Raw genomic sequence first — 18247 nt, forward strand, 5'->3', positions numbered from 1 at the left:
GAAAGAGATTGGGGGAGCAGGAGAAGGGAAACCTTGAGAAAAGATTGGTGGAGTGCCAGGAGAAGCAGAGGATTAAGAGAAGATTCAGGGAGCGTCAGAAGAAGAAGCAGAGACTCAGAGAAGATTTGTGAGTGCAAGGATAAGAAGGAGAGGATTCAGAGAAGATTCTGGCATGCGAAGAGAAGAAGCAGAGGATTGAGAGAAGGCCCTGGAGAATTGAAAGGATTCAGTGGCATATTCTGGTTCTAAGGTTAAGCAGAGGTGTTACTCTCTATACCCGGGATAGGCGTAGGGCGAAGGGCCCGCCTGCCATCCGGGACCGGCCTTGGACCGACGGCCCGCCTGGCGTCCCGGGAACGGGCCCGGGCCGGGATTTTAGGCCCACCCCCCTGGCGTCCCGGGGGGACGGGCGGCCCGAACGGCCCGGGACCTGGCCGGCCCGGTTACGGGCGGGCGAACCCGGCCCGGCCTGGGCGGGTCCGGGACCGGGCCGGCGTTACTCTCTATAGGGAGGGCCCGGGCGAGGACCGCCTGGCGTCCCGGGACCGGGCTGGGCGACCCGGCCCGGCCTGGCGTCCGGGACGGCGTGGGCGAAGGCCGTCCTGCCGTCGGGCGGGCGACGGCCCGCCTGGGCGTCGGGACCCCCTGGCGGGCCCGGGACGCCCGGCCTGGCCCGGTCCGGGACCGGCGGGCGCAACGGGGCCCAGGCGTCCCGGAGGCGGTCGCGACGGGCCCGGGCCGAGGCCCGACGTGGGCGGGCCGACGGCCCGCCAGGCGTCCCGGGACCGGGCGGGCGATGGCCCCGCCAGGCGTCCACGAGACGGGCGGGCGACGGGCCGCCGAGCCGGGGTCCCGGGACGGGCCGGGCGACGGCCCGCCAGGCGTCCCGGGACTCGGGCGGGCGGCGGGGGCCCTCCAGGCGTCCCGGGACGGGCGGCGGCCCCGAAAACCCGCATCCCCCGGGACGGGAGGGCGACGGCCCGCTGGCCGTCGTCCCAGGGACGGGACGGGCGCGACGGCCCCGCCAGGCGTCCCGGGCGGGCGGGCGAGGGCGGCCCGGCCCCCTGGCGGTCCCGGGACGGGGCGCGGGAACCCGGCCCCTGGCGTCCCGGGACGGGAGGGCGACGGCCCGCCAGGCGTCCCCGGGTACGGGCGGGCGCGCCCGCCAGGCGTCCCCGGGACCGGCGGGCGACGGCCCCCCGGCCGTCCCCGGGCGGGGCGGGCGACCCGGCCCGGCCCGGTCCCGGACGGGCGGGCGACCCGGCCCGCCAGGGTCCCGGGCGGGCGACTGCCCGCCTGGCTTCCCCGGGACGGCGGCGAGGCGCCGCCAGGCGTCCCGGGGACGGGCGGGCGACGGCCTTGCCAGGCGTCCCGGACGGCGGCGACGGCCCTCCAGTGCGTCCCCGGGACGGGCGTGCACGGCCCGCCAGGCGTCCCTGGACGGCGGGAAAGCGAACGCCCGCCAATGGCCGTCCGGGACCGGGCGGGCGACGGCCCGCCAGGCGTCCGCGGGACGGGCTGGCGACGGCCCTCCGGCGTCCCGGTACGGCGGGCGACGCCGCCAGGCGTCCCGGGACGGCGGCGACGGCCCGCCAGGCGTCCCGGACGGGCGGGCGAAACGGCCCGCCGGGCGTCCCCGGGACGGAGGGCGACGGCCCGCCTGGGCCCGTCCCGGGACGAGGGCGACGGCCCCCTGGGCGTCCCCGGGATGGGTAGGTGCGCCGGCCACACCGCACAGGCGTCCCGGGACCCCGCGGGCGGCGGCCCCCCTGCGTCCCGGGACGGGCGTTGCGGCGGCCCCGCCCTGCGTCCCGGGTACGGGCGGGGCGAACGGCTCCGCCTGGCGTTCCCGGGACTTGCGGGAAGCGACGGCCCGCCAGGCGTCCCTGACGGGCGGGGCGACGTCCCGCCTGCGTCCCGGTGACGGGCGGGCGGCGGACCCGCCAGTCGTCCCCGGACGGCGTTGCGGCGCCCGCCAGGCGTCCCCGGGACGGGCGGGCGACGGCCGCCCGGCCCGTCCCGGACGCCTGCGGGCCGTGGCCCGCCAGGTCCCGGGACGGGCGAAGCGACGGCCCCCGGCCAGGTCCCGGACGGGGCGGCGACGGCCCGCCAGGCCCGTCCCGGGACGGGCGGTCCGCGGCCCCCAGGCGTCCCGGGACGGGCGGGCGGACGGGCCCGCCAGGGCGTCCGGGGCGGGCCCGGGCCGACGGCCCGGCCAGGTCCCCGGGACGGGCCCGGGCACGGCCTCGCCAGGGCGTCCCGGGAGCGGGCGGGCGACGGCCCGGCCCCTGGCCGTCCCGGGACGGGCCCGGGCGACGCCCGGGCTTCGCCGTTCCCTGGACTGGGCGGGCGACGCCCGCTGGCGTCCGACGGGCGGGCGACGGCCCGCCTGCGTCCCCGGGACGGGCCCGGGGCCGACGGCGGCCTCCTGCTTCCCCGGGACGGGCGGGCGACGGCCCGCCATCCGTCCCGGACGGGCGGGGCGACGGCCCCCTGGCGTCCCGGGACGGGCGGAGGGCGGGAACGGCCCGCCTGCGTCCCGGACGGGCCCGGCCGACGGCACGCCTGCCCGTCCCGGACTGGGCGGGGCGCGGCCTCTGGCGTCCCGGTGGGACGGGGCGGGCGACGGCCCGCCAGGCTCCCGTCCCTGGGACAGGGCTTGGGCGACGGCCCGCCTGGCGTCTCCGGGACCTGTCGGGCGGGGACCTGGCCCCTCCTCCTGGCGTCGACCTTTCGGGCGGCCCCGGGCCTCGGCATGGCGGTCCCGGTACGGGTCGGGTGGCGACGGCCCTTCCTGCGTCCCATCGGGACGTGCGGGGTCCCGGGAACGGGCCAGCAGGTCTCCCGACGTGGCGTCCCGAGCGGCCCGCCTTTCGTCCCGAACCCAGGGCGCGACCCGGGCCCGGGGCCTGCGTCTCGCCGGGAAACTGCGGGCAATGGCCCAATCAGAATGAACGCACAAAGTTGAAACGAACGCGCCAAGGTAAACAATGACGAAGTATACAAAACACCATGTAAAATAACTTCAAATGTGACTTTTTAGATCGTCTGCATGATGGTAGCCTAATAAGAAATACTAATTCAAACAAAATCATTTCGAGCTCCTGTGGTCTCATTATTCGTTCGTTAATAGGCTGTTACAACGAGAAAGCAATTTTCCAGAAACGAAGTCTCTTTACCGAACTTTAACTTGTGTCTTTAGTGTAAATTGTAAATTACTTTATATTACTTTGAAAATGTGCATAAAGTACAGGCAGTCGTACGTTCAATCTAACAATAACAACAGACTTTTCAAGAATATTTTTACGAGCAATCAGCACAGTTCATCAATAAATGGAGCAGCTAAAATTGTTTTTAGTAGTTCCGGCACTAAACATCTCTACCCATCTCCATGGATTAGATAAGCCATACATGGTACTGTCGCGCACAATAGTTCGTTCCCTCTGCTGCTGAATCGGGGCCCACTATGCGATTCTAGTCGCACCAAGATACGATTGCGGTGCCGGATCTAAATGCGACACAAAATTGCGCAAATCGTACATTTGTCCGATTGCCGCACAAAGTGACCCAATTTTTGACAAGCGCTTGCAGTCTGCTTTCAGCCTGTGGTGGTGACTACATATACAGGAAGAGAAAATTGTCTTTATTTATTACATTTGAGAAAAAAGAAGAGAAAACCTAGAATTCACTCGGTACACCCTTTGAATACACAAAGGCACTTGTACGGTGCATTTGTCACAATTTTCGAGGAGCTGAAGAGAGATAATGATAAATTTTGCAATTACTTCAGAATGTCTAAAACAACCTTTGAGGAACTCTTGTCACATCTGCATGACCAGTCGCTAAAAGAAATACGACATTCAGAGATTATATTTCGCCAGCACAACAACTGGCAGTTACCATCAAGTAAGAGGAAATAATATGGACCTTTCCTTGTAAATTTGCTTTTCCATATAGAAATTAAAAAGGAGAAATGAAAACAACTAGTGTTAGCTGAAACATCTCTATTTATCAAAAGTATAAACTGATATATCTATATAAAAACAAATCTTTTACTTTGATATAAAAAAATCCATATCTCTGTTTCATTAATTAATGTAAGTAAAACGTAAGTGTTAACTATAAAAACTTCTAAAAAAATCATATATATCGAAATCAAAAGCTTTTAGTCCTCTTTTATATCAATAATCTGCCGATAACCTTCTAATAATTTCAGTATCAAAACGTAAATGTAACCTTAATGAAAAAAACAGCAAATCATTTAGTAAATCATTTCTCAGTAGTTTATACTTAAGCAATCCATACCTGTAGTTCTTTCTTATTTACGAATAACACTATTGTTATTATTATTGTATGGTGTTTTTTCGTTGCATGGAACAATTGGTTATTCAGCAACGGGAATAACACTATTTATATCCCTCAAATGCTTTCAATACCCAATGCACCCGATCACCAGAAGCAGTGGAACTGTGGAAGTCTACTGCTGTCGCACTTATATGCAGGAAACAATCGCATAGTGTGAAGACACGTATTGAAGGCAATGGCCAACTGCAATCGCGTCTGGGTGCAGCACCGGACATGGCCAGTGGGGCCTGTCGTCTGTAATGCGATGCCGGACCAGGGTTACCGCAAAGTCCGCACATCACCGAGAAATTATAGCTCCGCACCGGGATGTGTAGTGTTAATTTCCACTTCCTAGCATACTTATATCGAAACTTATTCGGTTATAATCAGTTAAATCACTTCAACTAATGCAATTGCCTAATGCATATTTGCCGTTGTTTTCTCAAAATAAATAAATAAATAAATAAAATAAAAACTCATTAAACATGACTAAGTTTACAATAATGTAAGTCAGCCTTCACCCTGAGATTAATTTACAAATTAATTAAATTTTACTAAACTATATGTATATATATATATATATATATATATATATATATATATATATATATATATATATATATATATATATATATATATATATATATATATAATTACAAACGCAAATTGAAGATTGCTGGACCTAAAGAATGAATGCATTTTAAAACATCACGTTTGGGTTACGTCATATGCTGTTGTCAAAATCAGTTCTTAATTGACAATCGCATGATCGTATATGATAATGGCGCGTGAACACTCGAGACTAGTGAAAATGGTTAATTTTTCAAAAATATTAGTACTTTCTAAAATATCATATAATTTCAATCATTTTTCATTGATGGAAAAAAAGTTTTAAAAGTATAAATATATATGCGGACCTACAGCGCCGCATACGTGAGGAGTGCAGACCTCAGCTCTGCATTCAATGACTCCCCCTCGAATCTTCTCCGCACTTTTGGTCGTTTCTCCGCACTTTGGCAACACTGCTTGATACGATCACTGCCGCGGCATTCTTTTCTTCATGTAGGTTATATACAGTTTGTCTAGGTACGGTCCCCTAGTCTTTAAAACAATTTATCCGTTATTCATGTGCGTGCAGATAAGAGGTAAATCTAAAATGAATCTTTCCATAATTTGGAAGAGCCATAACGCAGTCATCCGAAACGCTTTGAAAAATGTGAAGGAACATTTGACCTGAATCCTGCACCAAGCGGCTACATTCAAGTTTGAGCCACAAGAGGAATGGCTCGTCTGCATTTACCGTGGAAGGACGGAGGATGTGACTTGGTTGACCATGGTAGTTTTTTTGGTAAAAAGAAAAGAAAGAAAGAAAGAAAAAAGGAAACGGAAGAGGTACATTGGAGCAAGCGATCTGCGACAGCAAGTGCTACGTATTATGTCATGTCCCTTTTGGGTTATTTCTTAAGTATAGGTAATATTTGGAGATTTCTGTATCTTTGCTCTAAAAATGGGCTGATATCAGAGGGCGCATTCTACTTTTGTATATACATATTTCAAATTTTATGCTTGAACTGGAAGCAATATCAATGGTATGACAATTTTTTCGTTGTTTTATTTTTTTATTTTTATTTATTTATTTATTTATTTATTTTTTAACATTTGAGCTGAGGTTTGATGGCGACTTCATTTTGATCAAATGCATCAGCAATGTGTGAACGAAAATTTTGAAAATGTTTCGTAACTGTTTTTTCTTAAATTTGGCTACACGTGACATTTTCTTACAGTTTTGAAATATATGACAGATTTCACTCTTATGAAATATAGTATGGCCTTATTACATGCAATAATCGTGTTTTCGCACTGAAATAACAGATAAATATGGAGCATGTCAGTTGCCAGTTAATGAAATTTGAACGAAATCCTACGCAGTCATGTATCGTGAGTTTTGCGCCATCACTGTACTTGAAGGTTCTTTGCAGTGTCCATTTGGCCCCTTAGTGCAATTCCTTTCATTCCTTTTACTATAACTCCTTTCTTATTCATCTATTTCTTCCATCTTACTTTCCACCCTCTTTAATTCCTTTTACTCTAACTGTTTATATTCTACTATTTCTTCCATCTTACCTTCCACCCGCTCTTTACAATTGTTTCAAAATTATTTTCATCGCTGAATGATTTCATAGGTCCCAGCGTTTGCTCTGTGGCCTGAACTTTACATTCAGTTCAGTTCAGTCCAGATGAAAGAAGAAATGATGATTATATACATCATTAATCCTTATTTAATTACCTTTTTTAATCTAAAGCTCCTAAAATTCATATTTATTTTTCCGTTTGGACGGTCTAGTCTGATGACTTCTTCCTAATTTCATTCATTTAAATTTTTCTAATGTTGTTATGTGGATATATACACGAACAAATGAAACAATGTGAATGTCTTCTGCTTGACGATAATCTCAAAATGAAAGTTTATGCAAGCTAAGTTACATTGTTCCTGGGTAATTCAGATAATGTAGTTCACTCATCCACTTTTTTTTGTGTTAAACGTTCGAGGATGTATATACGAGTAATAAAGTGATATTAAAATAAACCCGAGAAAAACGGTTTAGGAGGTATTTTTACCTCATCTAAATTCTCGTTCTCACTATCCCTCTTTTTCTTTTATCCTTCTTCGCCAATTCTCTATTCATTTAATAAGAAAAATGCTTCATAATCTTCAGGAAAGATAAACCAAAATATAGGTTATTTGTCGAAGTTGGTATTATTTCTGGGTAGTGACCGATGAAAAAAAATAAGCACTGCAGCTAGAATCGAATGGACTTGCAGGCCTACTAAAAAGCGTGTTGTAAACAGTTTGTTAAAATAAAAAAAAAGATACACCACTAGAGATGCTGTTACGGCCGTACGTACTCACACACACACACACACACACACACGCGCGCTCGCTCGCTCGCGGGCTCGCATATTCCACGGAGATCACGACGGTTCCTGCAATAAAGTTAGTAACAACTGCTTACTGGACACTTTTGTTATCCTTATATTGAACTGCTGCTTTTCAGTTTTGGCGAGTTTTGTATTTTCTTATTTGTGTGTTTCTCGGCTCATGAAGAAGGAAACAGCAGCTGGCAACGTCATTGCTCCAGGTAAATTCTCTCTCTCTCTCTCTCTCTCTCTCTCTCTCTCTCTCTCTCTCTCTCTAATCATGTATATTTTTCTTGTTTTGATTTACTTCTTATTTAGAAGTTTCTGGGACATGTCCGGAAGCCCCATCATAACAGACGTGGCTCTGCTCTGGTAATTCAACTTTTTCAGTTTTTTTTTCTTGTTTTTCTATGCAGATCCTGCAGAGTTAAAGGCATTCTTTAGTTTGCAATGTTTACAGAGTCGATTTTACACAAAGAATGTTTAACGTAACGTGGAGCAAGGGTCCAATGTGCCCCTCTAAATTCGTTTTATTGCATCTAACACTATTTTCTCCCTTCCTCTATGCAACACGCTTCGATGGAAAACCCTTGGTACTATGTAAGTATGGTTAAAAGACCAAACAAAAAACTATTGATTTCAACCTTACTGACAGTCACTGCTGCTGTCCCGGGCAGTGGGCAGAAAGAAAGGGTCATCATCATCCCATAGCATGAGTTGCTGAGCGAGTTGGTGGTGGTGGGAAGTGTTGGCAGGGGAGTGACGTCACACACTGTGAGAGTCGCTGGTCAAACAGGAGGCGGGTATAGACCCATACCCATCTCTCCACCAATCACAGCATGGGAGGGAGCCAGTTGCCTTCTCAGTCCCTCGCTCTTTGTTGTTTATGCATGTTTTGCCAAAGGACGATCATACGTTTTGTGTTGTTATTGCCCAGAATATTGTGCTTTGTTGTCAAAGAAAGACTTACAAATTGTGTAATAATATCTGGCCATCATTTTGGTGATAATGGGAATGTCCCTGGACTCTTGGGATAGCTTTTATGGTCGTCGCAGCCCTGCTTTGGTCATTAACATGTTGTTGATGCATACTAGTGATTAAAGTGCTGATTATGATATTGGTGCAATTGATGACAGTGTGGATGATCTTCATTTTGTTTTTATGAATGACTGATAGTAATAGTGGTATGACTCCGGAATGTATAACTGGCGTTGGTGACAGTGGTGATGGTGAGGGTGGCGGTGCTGATGGTGAAGGTGGCAGTGGTGATGGTGAGGGTGGCGGTGCTGATGGTGAAGGTGGCAGTGGTGATGGTGATGGTGATGGTGATAGTGACCTTCGTAATCCTGCCAGACAGGAGCCAGTGCGTCAAAAAAAGGACGTGTACAAGTTCAGCAAGTGGAAAAATGCGCTGTTAATACTGCAAAGAAAAGGGGTAACTTAGGTGAAGAATACATGTTATAAAACAAAGAAGATAGTGAAAAACTGTAAGACTGGTCCAAATTGTCTGCATGATTTTTTTTAGTGGTGGTGGTTTGGTTGAAATTCAACCTATTTTTGATAACTTTTGGGTCACAAGGGAGTATAATGAAACAACTATAAACAACCTCTGTTACGCCGACAATATGGTTCTGATTTCCCCATCAATGCAAGGTCTCCAACCCTCACCGACAGTTGCCGTCAATATGCAGAGGAATTTGATATCCTATACAACGAAACCAAGACCCTGTGCATGTTCCTGCCCCCGAGATCGCTTAAGCAAATTGCAGAACCACAAATTTTCCTTGGAAATCATTGGCTGGAATTCGTGCACGAATTTCCGTATTTGGGTCACATTATCATGGATGACCTAAAATATGGCAGACATAGAACAGAGGGATCGAAAAACATGTGCAACTGGCAACATGATTGCAAGCAGTTTTGCCTTCTGTCACGGAGACTTGAAACTGCTGCTCTTCCGCTCATATTGCTCAACATCTATGGGTGTTCCTTGTGGACGAACTACACCAGGGAGACTGAGACGTACCACTGTTGTTCATAATAATATTTCGAGATGCCTCACAAACACTCCTCGCTACCACCCCACCACACAGATTTTCACAGAAAACCACCAGGGCAATTTAAAAATGATTGTAAGGCGAACAATGTCCAGTCTGATCACCCGACTGTGGAACAGCAGCAGTTCGCTCATACAAAGCATCTTGAGTAGTGAGGCAAGAAGAAGACCTAAATTGTGGGGAAGATGGGAAAATGAGGCGTTTATTCCCTAAATGACTTAATCTCTGTTTCTGCAAAATGTCATCTGCAGAATCTGTCATTATTATTGTATTACTATGATTAATGTTATTACTGGTACTTTCCTTTTTTAATTATCACTGTGATTATAATCAGTATAGTTTTTACATTAAATTTTTTAACTATTCTCAATCTTAGTATGGTTATGACCATTATTTTGACTACCATCTTTTATACTACCTCAGCAAATATGGATATTGACGATTAATCTTTGTTTTTTTCATCATGTTATCTTATGTATCTAGACTGCATGTTATTGTGTATTCTTTGTATATTCCATGCATATGGCCTTGAGCTGAAAATAAAAATTATTATTATTATTATTATTATTATTATTATTATTATTATTATTATTATTATTATAATTATATTATTATTTTATTATTATTATTCATTATTATTTATTATTATTATTATTATTATTATTATTATTATTATTATTATAATGCCCAAAATACATTTGGAGGTGATTGATAAGGGAAGTGCCAGGGAAATGAAAACGTATTTACTCGGAACATAGTGGGCCAGTTAACTACGAATTTTATGATAAGTGTGGCATGCAAACCATAAGATTTGATGTAAAGCCTTTGTTTCCATCTACGGTATTGGGATGAAGAAGGTGAGAATTAATTGAAGAGGAAGAAGGAATCACCAACTGGTATACCTATCCCAGTCAAGTAGGGCCACCATCCTTGTGCAAGTGCCATCACTGGTGTGCGTCTGGAACATGTGCACGAACACATTTATGCATTACCAGTGACAGCTAGCCCCTGTAGCCAACTCCACACAACTTTCCGACGGTACTTGGATGAACCTGCTGGCACTACAACATAGTTTTTCAGCCACCCAAGACTGACGTTTGCACAACTTGTGAGAAGCTGGCAACTGAAATTAAGAACAAAGAGCAAGAGGGGATTGATGTTGAGCATGTGAAACTGTAACTGCAACAGCACAAGCAAAATGTAGCAGGCCCACGAGGTCTCCTTCATCAGGGTGACAAGAATGCAATTCCCGAAGGTTTTGTTGGTGGCAGGCCCGTCAAAGTTGTGGTAATGGATTTGCAGCTAACTCTACCATGTCTGAAACTTAATGTAGGTGTGGCATACTACAAAAAAAAGTTGTGGGTATGCAACTTCTGTATTCATAACGTGGATGTGAAAGAGGGAACAATGTTTTTCTGGAATGAGGTGTCAAGTGGGGTGTGGCTCTAATGAGGTTGCCAGTTGTGTGTTCAAGTGGCTGCAAATTAAACTGGACCAGGAACACATGGAGTTCTTGACTGTATAATCTGTGATAACCGGGGGTTTGAGGGGGGGGGGGGGCGCAAAAACATCAACGTTTTGCCCATAGCTCTACAACAGGTCCTTGCAAAAAGATTGATACGACTTGAACTGATTTTTATGAAAATTGACCACTTGTATCTCCCATGTTACAAAGCATTTGGTTCCATCGAGAAGGTACTGGGGAAAAAGACTTTGTTCCCACCTCATTAGCATACATCAATATCATTGGCACAGCAATCAATAAAGGGTTTCCAGTGGTCCATGTACAACATGGAGACTTTTTGGATGTCAAAGTACTCACAAAGCATGTCACTATATGGCCACCAGGTTCTTGAAAGCAAGTCAGCTGGTGTTAACTGCAAGCTATCCTGAGGGGGTAAATCATAAAAAATGACTGCTTCCTATTGGACATCCCTGGGAACATCGTCAAGATTTACCTCATGCTAGGAAAGGTGGCATGGTCAAGGGCCAAGTTTAACTTGGCGGCGCAAGTAACTCTTACCCCAAAGTATCCCACTGACAGACTGCTGACATCCGAAAAGAAGGGCCTGAAATCTCTCTTATACTTATTAGGAATTCGCCCCCCAAGAGTGGGGGAAGAATTTGCATGGTGAGCAATGCAAATTGAGGAAAGGAGGTCGGGGATCCCTGCCGTCACCCCACGATTAAAAGGAAGGCTACCGACCCTGACTTCGCGGATTACCACCAAGTAAGCTAGTGCCACCCATCACCCTCAGCCTTCCACGTTGACGACTTGGACCTCTATTGTTGAGTAATTTTGGACTTTTGAGTTATTATTATTATTTTCATTAACACAGGGTGGTTGTAAATGCATGATGAATGGATGAATGGACTGACGGGGGCAGAGAGACAAAAAAGTTGAATGGGAGTGATTGATGGGTTATCCCAGTACTTTATTATTATTATTATTATTATTATTATTATTATTATTATTATTATTATTATTATTATTATTATTGTGCACTAATTTTATAATGGATATTAACATGTACCACCATTTTAAACCAGTATTATACCAGAAAATAAATGTACTGACAAACAAGGTGAATGGGCAATAATAATAATAATAATAATAATAATAATAATAATAATAATAATAATAATAATAATAATAATAATAATAATAATAATAATAATAATAATGTAATCATTTATTATGTTTTATATTATTATTATTATTGTTATTATTAATGGATATTAATATATACCACCAGAAAATTAGGTCAAAGTTTAGTAATAGTTGATAGAAATATCGAGAATTTAATAATATTTATTCTTTAATGTAAATAAGCGTACTAAAAATTACGAAAGCACTTAGAAGACCCAAATAATGCAATCCAAACTTCATTTTGATGAATAAATGAAGGCGAAAGCTAAAAAGAAATAGAAGAGATACACTAATTTGCATATTGCTGAACTTTGACCTCGTTTTCGGGCGTTTTTATATGTGGCGTGTTCGTCCCTGTTCCGCGCTACGCCTTTCCTTAAGTACCAATTCTTTCGGTAATACTTCCGAATGTGATTAAATTGTCTTAAGAATCCTTTCCGTAAGGATTTCTTTTCTGAGAGAATATCAGAAACTATTATATCATTGACTTACTGAGAGAATATCAGAAACTATTATATCATTGACTTACTGGTAAAAAAGACTTTATCTGAAGCTGAGATGAATCTCCTGTGTCAATTACAGTCTGTATCCGCTGAAGCATCAATTGTCTGCATGCTTGAGTGCTTCAGTAGGTTTCGTAATTGGAGAATCTAATTCTCAGCTGCAGTCTTTGTCCGCCGGTTTCTTCTGTGCAGCGAAAGTTCGTAGCAGGTGAGAGGAAGATTCGACAATTTTAATGTTAATAGATAGGCACATGGTAACTTGCCCAGTAGGGATACTGTTTGTAGTTGATATGTAGTATATTCGATTATTTTGTGATTTGTCCGAATTTTTTCGTAATGGTATGCTTATATTCCATGCAATTTTTTTTATGTTCAGCCATGACACTTGGCGCTAATAATCTGGATGTCAAAAATTGCGGACGAATAGCTAAACAAGCCAAATCTTTATGTTTTGGTTTTCAAGCATTTTTGTTGTTTAGTATTCTTTATGGCATTATTTGGCGTTGATCCATGTTTATATACATACCCAATATTGTACTGGTAAAAACAACGTGATATGAAATGAAAAAAGGAGTATAGCAACGCGTGGAAAATGAAACAAGGGAGTTCGAGACCTTTTTGAACAAGAAAGACCTTGTCACTCAGTTTTCCACCACATTTCCTTCGTAACTATATTGATACGGTTCTGTTAAAACGCGTGAATTAAATAATCCTTCCTCGTCAGGAGTTTTCAAAGTATCTTACAGAATTGCTATCGCCTTTGTTAAGAACTTTGTAAGGGGGTACATCACGATCAGTCCCGGCTCCTAACTGATAAGTCCTGATGGTAGTTCTTTATTTATGTAAGTAATCTTTGAATCGGTATTAGAATATCTCAAGAACGAAATTAACTAGTCGGATTACTACTAACAGATTGTAAAATATTAGAATCAGTTAACCTGTGCATTCCTGATTGTGTGCTACTTTTCATAGAAAAATTTATAAACAAACGTATGGTATCCATAACCCCTCAATGATAATTTCTCTACAATTTACAAATTGAATATTTCAAATCGTTATGTTCCTAAGATTATTCAAATACCCGATTAATTTTTTTTAACCTTCAGTGGAAATGCTTACAGTTATAATTACTTGCCTATTTCTGCAGATAAGAAAATACTTTACTTTGTGATGTAAGCATGAAATTTTGTCCAAGTGCTCATTTTAACTCCATCTTTTGAAAAATCTGCATGACCTAGCAAATTTCAATATGGCCACCACTCAAGATGGCTGCTAGTTGTTTCGTTTTTTGACAGTTTGAGGAAATCATTATTGCAATAAATACATCACTCATTATTCAGATAATGACTTCCTGTGTAGAGGAGTTTTTTGAAGATATCAGAAGAGCTCCTACTACTTATTTATCATTGTGGTAAAGACGGCATATAAAATGGTCCCCATGAAATATTAGCTTGATAATGCTGCTGATAAGAGAGAGACACATGAAATTTTTTATCTATGCCTACATTTATGACGCCAGAGATTCAGCATTTCTATTGTGCTACTGACAATACTTCATCTTGGAACGGACCCCATAATGCTATGTTTGCACTGTCTCAATTTCCTTTTTTAAAGTCTGAATGAACGCAAGATTTTAAAGATACAGTGTTACCCTTTAGTGTCAACATTATAGTTACACCTCACATTTTGCAGCTACACAAAGCTGAGCATGTAAGCCCAAGACTGTAGCATTTAGACCTGCCACGGCAACCAGACTTACACCCACTTTTTGTAAGCTGTTTACAGCTCTTAGCAATGGGGGTTGTGGCTGTCCAGAAGACATCCCAGTCTTCGCTAATCTTTTCTCAACCCCAGTCAGTTGGACTCTGCATTTGGCTGGCACAGAATTGCCTGACCCCATACACAACCTGCTTGATATTCTGAATGTTTGGTGTGTTGAAGCAGAGCTGCTCTGGATGGAGGGATGGCCTCATACGGGCTCTGCTTTCTGGCAAACAGGTCTGAGACTGGCTTTGGCACTGCACCACTTGGTGGGGTTGGGGTTTTGGATTTGAACGATGCAGTGGGGGATATTTGTGAAAGCATCAGGTGGCTCAGGCACAGATTTTACCCTCTCTGGCCCAAACTGTACTGGCTGATGCTCTTCCCCCAATTGTCTTTGGCAGAGTGCTGGAATACCGAAATGCTGGTCCCATGAAAAGAGGTAGTAGCTGTTGTTGCTGAAGGGCTGTCAAGACAAGTGGACAGACTACACCCTCTTCCACATACTTGGTGACAGTGGCATCTCCCAGTTGGGCTGATATCTCCAGCACCCTTTCATAGGAAATGCTCATGCCATGGTCATGACGCATTTCTATCAGTCAGGTTTCTCTTCCTGGTTTTGGCATAGATAACCATGCCCATTAACACTGGAAAGGGATTTTCCCTATTCTTTGAGTGTCGATGTGCACTTGCTCTTTCCTTCCTATTTTGAGAGGTAGTTGTACTGCAGGAGCTGAGCAATAGCCAAGTCTGACTGATGAGCTTTGCAAACCTCAGCTATGAATTTGTATGCTCCATGTTAAACCATACTAGTAAACTGGAGCAGACTTTGAGGTATGGCATCATTGATTATCCTTCACCAAAGGTGCTGTCAAACCTGGACTGATGATGCAGAACATGCTTCCTCAGTATCTTTGCTGCTCTAGCAATCACAAGTGTATCTGAGTAGTGAGGTGCTTAAGATAGGGCTAAAGCTTCATCTTTTTGCAAGGAAAGTAGAACACTTCTTCTTGTCTTATGTGCTTCCATTCAGGGATTTCTGTTAACAATTTCTCCTTTAATTTTGCTGATTTGCAGTGGGTGAGGCAATGCCCAATTGTGCCAGTTGCTGCTGATATAAATGGGATATGCCTGCAAGAGGAAGTATGGCAGGACCATCCAAACTCAAACTGGTTTCAGTGATATGATTAACCATATCAGATAGAACCAGTGGGTATACATCTGGTTCTTCACTGTGATATTGTTCTTTCTCAATATTTCTAAGATGAGACCTCTCCCTATTGTAAAAGCCTGAGACTTTCAAGATGGTATTTCAGGTCTTGTGCATTTGCATCACCTGCACCTAGTTTTACCAGAAATTTACCATCAATGACCCTTAAACGTCGAGCCTCTATTTACAAAATTCTGTCATATGCCGGCAGCGTTTGGGAGTTAGCGCCGAAGTGGAAAAAAGTTTTGAAAAAAAATCACGGCACCTTAGTTTTTAAGATTAAGAGTTCATTTTTGGCTCCTTTTTTGTCATTGCCTGAAGTTTAGTATGCAACCATCAGAAATGAAAAAAAATATCATATATGAATATTGGAATATATGACACTGCAAAATTTTTTTTTATATATAATTGTATACAAATCGCGCTGTGAGCAAAACGGTTAATCTAATGAGTTAAATTTCTTGGTGTATTGTACACTAAATTCAGATGATTTATGTACATAACAATTTGTAAAACTATCAAAGCAACACAGAGAAAATATTATCGCAAAATGATGCATGAATTCGTAAATATTGTGCTAGAGACTTCCCGTTTGTTGCAAAATGAAGGTAATTGATTGAATATTACCAGACTGTAAGTGTTTTTGCTTATAATTGCAGTTTTCAACCATTTTGGTCGCGTTAAAGTTGACCGAAGGTCGAATTTTTTCTATTTATTGTGATTTATATGAAAATATTTCAAAACTGATAAAAGCTAAAACCATGAGTTATTTTTTGTTGTATTCTATATGACATTGCACACATTTTCATGTATAACACTTTATGTAATGTCTAATATAAAACGGTGCGAAAATTACGACAAGGTGACTAAAGAAATTCTGAGATTTTCAGTAGAGTTACCGTGCGCTGAGGGAAGGAAAAAGTTTTTTTCAAAAATTCACCATAAATCAACATATTGTGCTAGAGACTTCCTGTTTGTTGTAAAATGAAGGTAAATGATTGAATGTTACTAGAATGTAGGGGTTTTAGCTTACAATTGCATTTTTTTACCATTTTGGTCGAGTCAAAGTTGACTGTAGGTTTAAATTTTGGCACTTATCGTGATTTATATGAAAATATTTCAAAACTGATAAAAGCTATAACCATGAGTTATTTTTTTGTTGTATTCTACATGAAATTGCACACTTTTTCATGCATAACACTTTATGTAAGGCCTAATAGAAAACAGTGCAAAAATTACGACAAGGTGACTAAAGAAATTCTGAGATTTTCAGCAGTTACCGCACGTGGAGGGAAGGAAAAAGTTTTTTTTTTTAAATTCACCATAAATCGAAATATTGTGCTAGAGACTTCCCGTTTGTTGAAAAATGAAGGTAAATGATTGAATATCACTATAATGTTAGATTTTTTGCTTACTGAAAAATATCCAAATATATATATATATATATATATATATATATATATATATATATATATATATATATATATATATATATGTATATATATAATATATATATATATATATAATATTATATATTTTTTTTATTTTGGTATGAATACATAACTAAAGGGAATACAGGTGAAAAACTTTTTTTTTGCATAAAATAAAATAATATACAAAACACCAATGAATACAGATATATAAAAACTTGTAATAAATATAAAGCTAAATATAAAATAAATGCGTAATAAATATAAAACTAAATATAAAATCAATGCAGAATACTTACTTGTAATCCTGACTCTTCGTTCTATTCTTGTTTTCTCCCTCCTCCATTGAAGAGTTTTGCATTTTTTTCCTCTCGACATGACGAGATACAGGTGGAGGAGGGAGACGTGTGCCCTTACTGCAGATGGGCCGCCCTTCGGCGGTCCGCTGCGCTCTCCAGTGTCCCTCGGGTAGGTGCACTCCAGTATATGACTACAGTGTGGTACTTGTGGTCACACTCCTCGAACCTGCAAAGTGCTACCTTGCAGGTGCAACAGACATACCTGGTGTCTTGTGCCATTCATATGGCACAACCGGCACTGTTTCTGCTTACACCCTTCTAGGAGCTCCAGTGGGTGATCCCTTGCCTGCAGCTGACACACAGGGTCCAGTACCCGACGGGACATTGGAATGTCAGGGAGGGTGGCAGCAGGGACAGGGACAGCAGGGGCAGCTGCATCATCAAGGGCGGCGGCAGCAGGGGCGGTGGCAGCAGGGGCGGCATCAGCAGGGGCGGCATCATCAAGGGTGGCGGCAGCAGGGGCGGTGTCGGCAGGAGCAGGATGACTAAGGTTGGCCTTCCTAGCGACAGCTGCCCTATCCTCTCAGGGCAGATCTGGAGCTCGGGGCAGGGGGGTGGTGCTGGAAGGCCACTCCTCAGGATTAAAGTTTATGAGGGCATTCCCGGCCACCTTGAGAAACTGGATGTGGGACAACCTCCGGGTGTCGGAATTGTACCCACAGTAGAGGATGTAGGCATTCTGGAGAGCCAACTGAAGGAGGTATTTGAGGAGTTTCTGTGTCCACCTCCTGGTTCTCCTGGTGAAGGAATAATACTGGATGAGTTGATCAAAGAGATCAACTCCTCCCATGTGCCTATTGTAGTGCCCAATGACAGTAGGCCGCTCGACACGAAACCCCTCATACGTAACTTGGCCCTGCCGACGTGTCTTCTTCTGCTGAACGACCTCTTCTTGGATGGACTCATGACTTGTTGTAATCATGGGCATGAGCCGGAACCCCCTTCCAACAAATGACGAAGACATCTCCCTTCCGCCGCCGCTCTGTCTCTCCTCTTGCCACATGTTGTGCCTGG

At 44.6% G+C, this 18247-nt stretch overlaps 1 protein-coding gene across 1 annotated transcript; it reads right to left on the reverse strand.

Moving 5' to 3' along the window:
- Nucleotides 1–496: 496 nt before the first annotated feature.
- LOC135209058 (basic proline-rich protein-like) lies at nt 497–8352 on the reverse strand. The gene is made up of 2 exons (XM_064241631.1): nt 8234–8352; nt 497–2927 (listed from the first exon to the last, which is right to left on the reverse strand). The coding sequence occupies exons 1-2, from the start codon at nt 8350–8352 to the stop codon at nt 497–499; spliced, it is 2550 nt and encodes an 849-aa protein (XP_064097701.1).
- Nucleotides 8353–18247: the final 9895 nt, after the last annotated feature.

This window comes from Macrobrachium nipponense, chromosome 11, assembly GCF_015104395.2.
Source record: "Macrobrachium nipponense isolate FS-2020 chromosome 11, ASM1510439v2, whole genome shotgun sequence".
Lineage (NCBI taxonomy): Eukaryota > Metazoa > Arthropoda > Malacostraca > Decapoda > Palaemonidae > Macrobrachium > Macrobrachium nipponense.

Bases quoted from the DNA above. Each gene is read 5' to 3' on its own strand.
- LOC135209058 (XM_064241631.1), bottom strand. From the start codon at position 8,352: ATGCATCAACAACATGTTAATGACCAAAGCAGGGCTGCGACGACCATA. The intron at 2,928-8,233 runs GTAAGTCTTTCT...CATTGCCCGCAG, and splicing joins CAGATATTATTACACAATTT to TTTCCCGGCGAGACGCAGGC.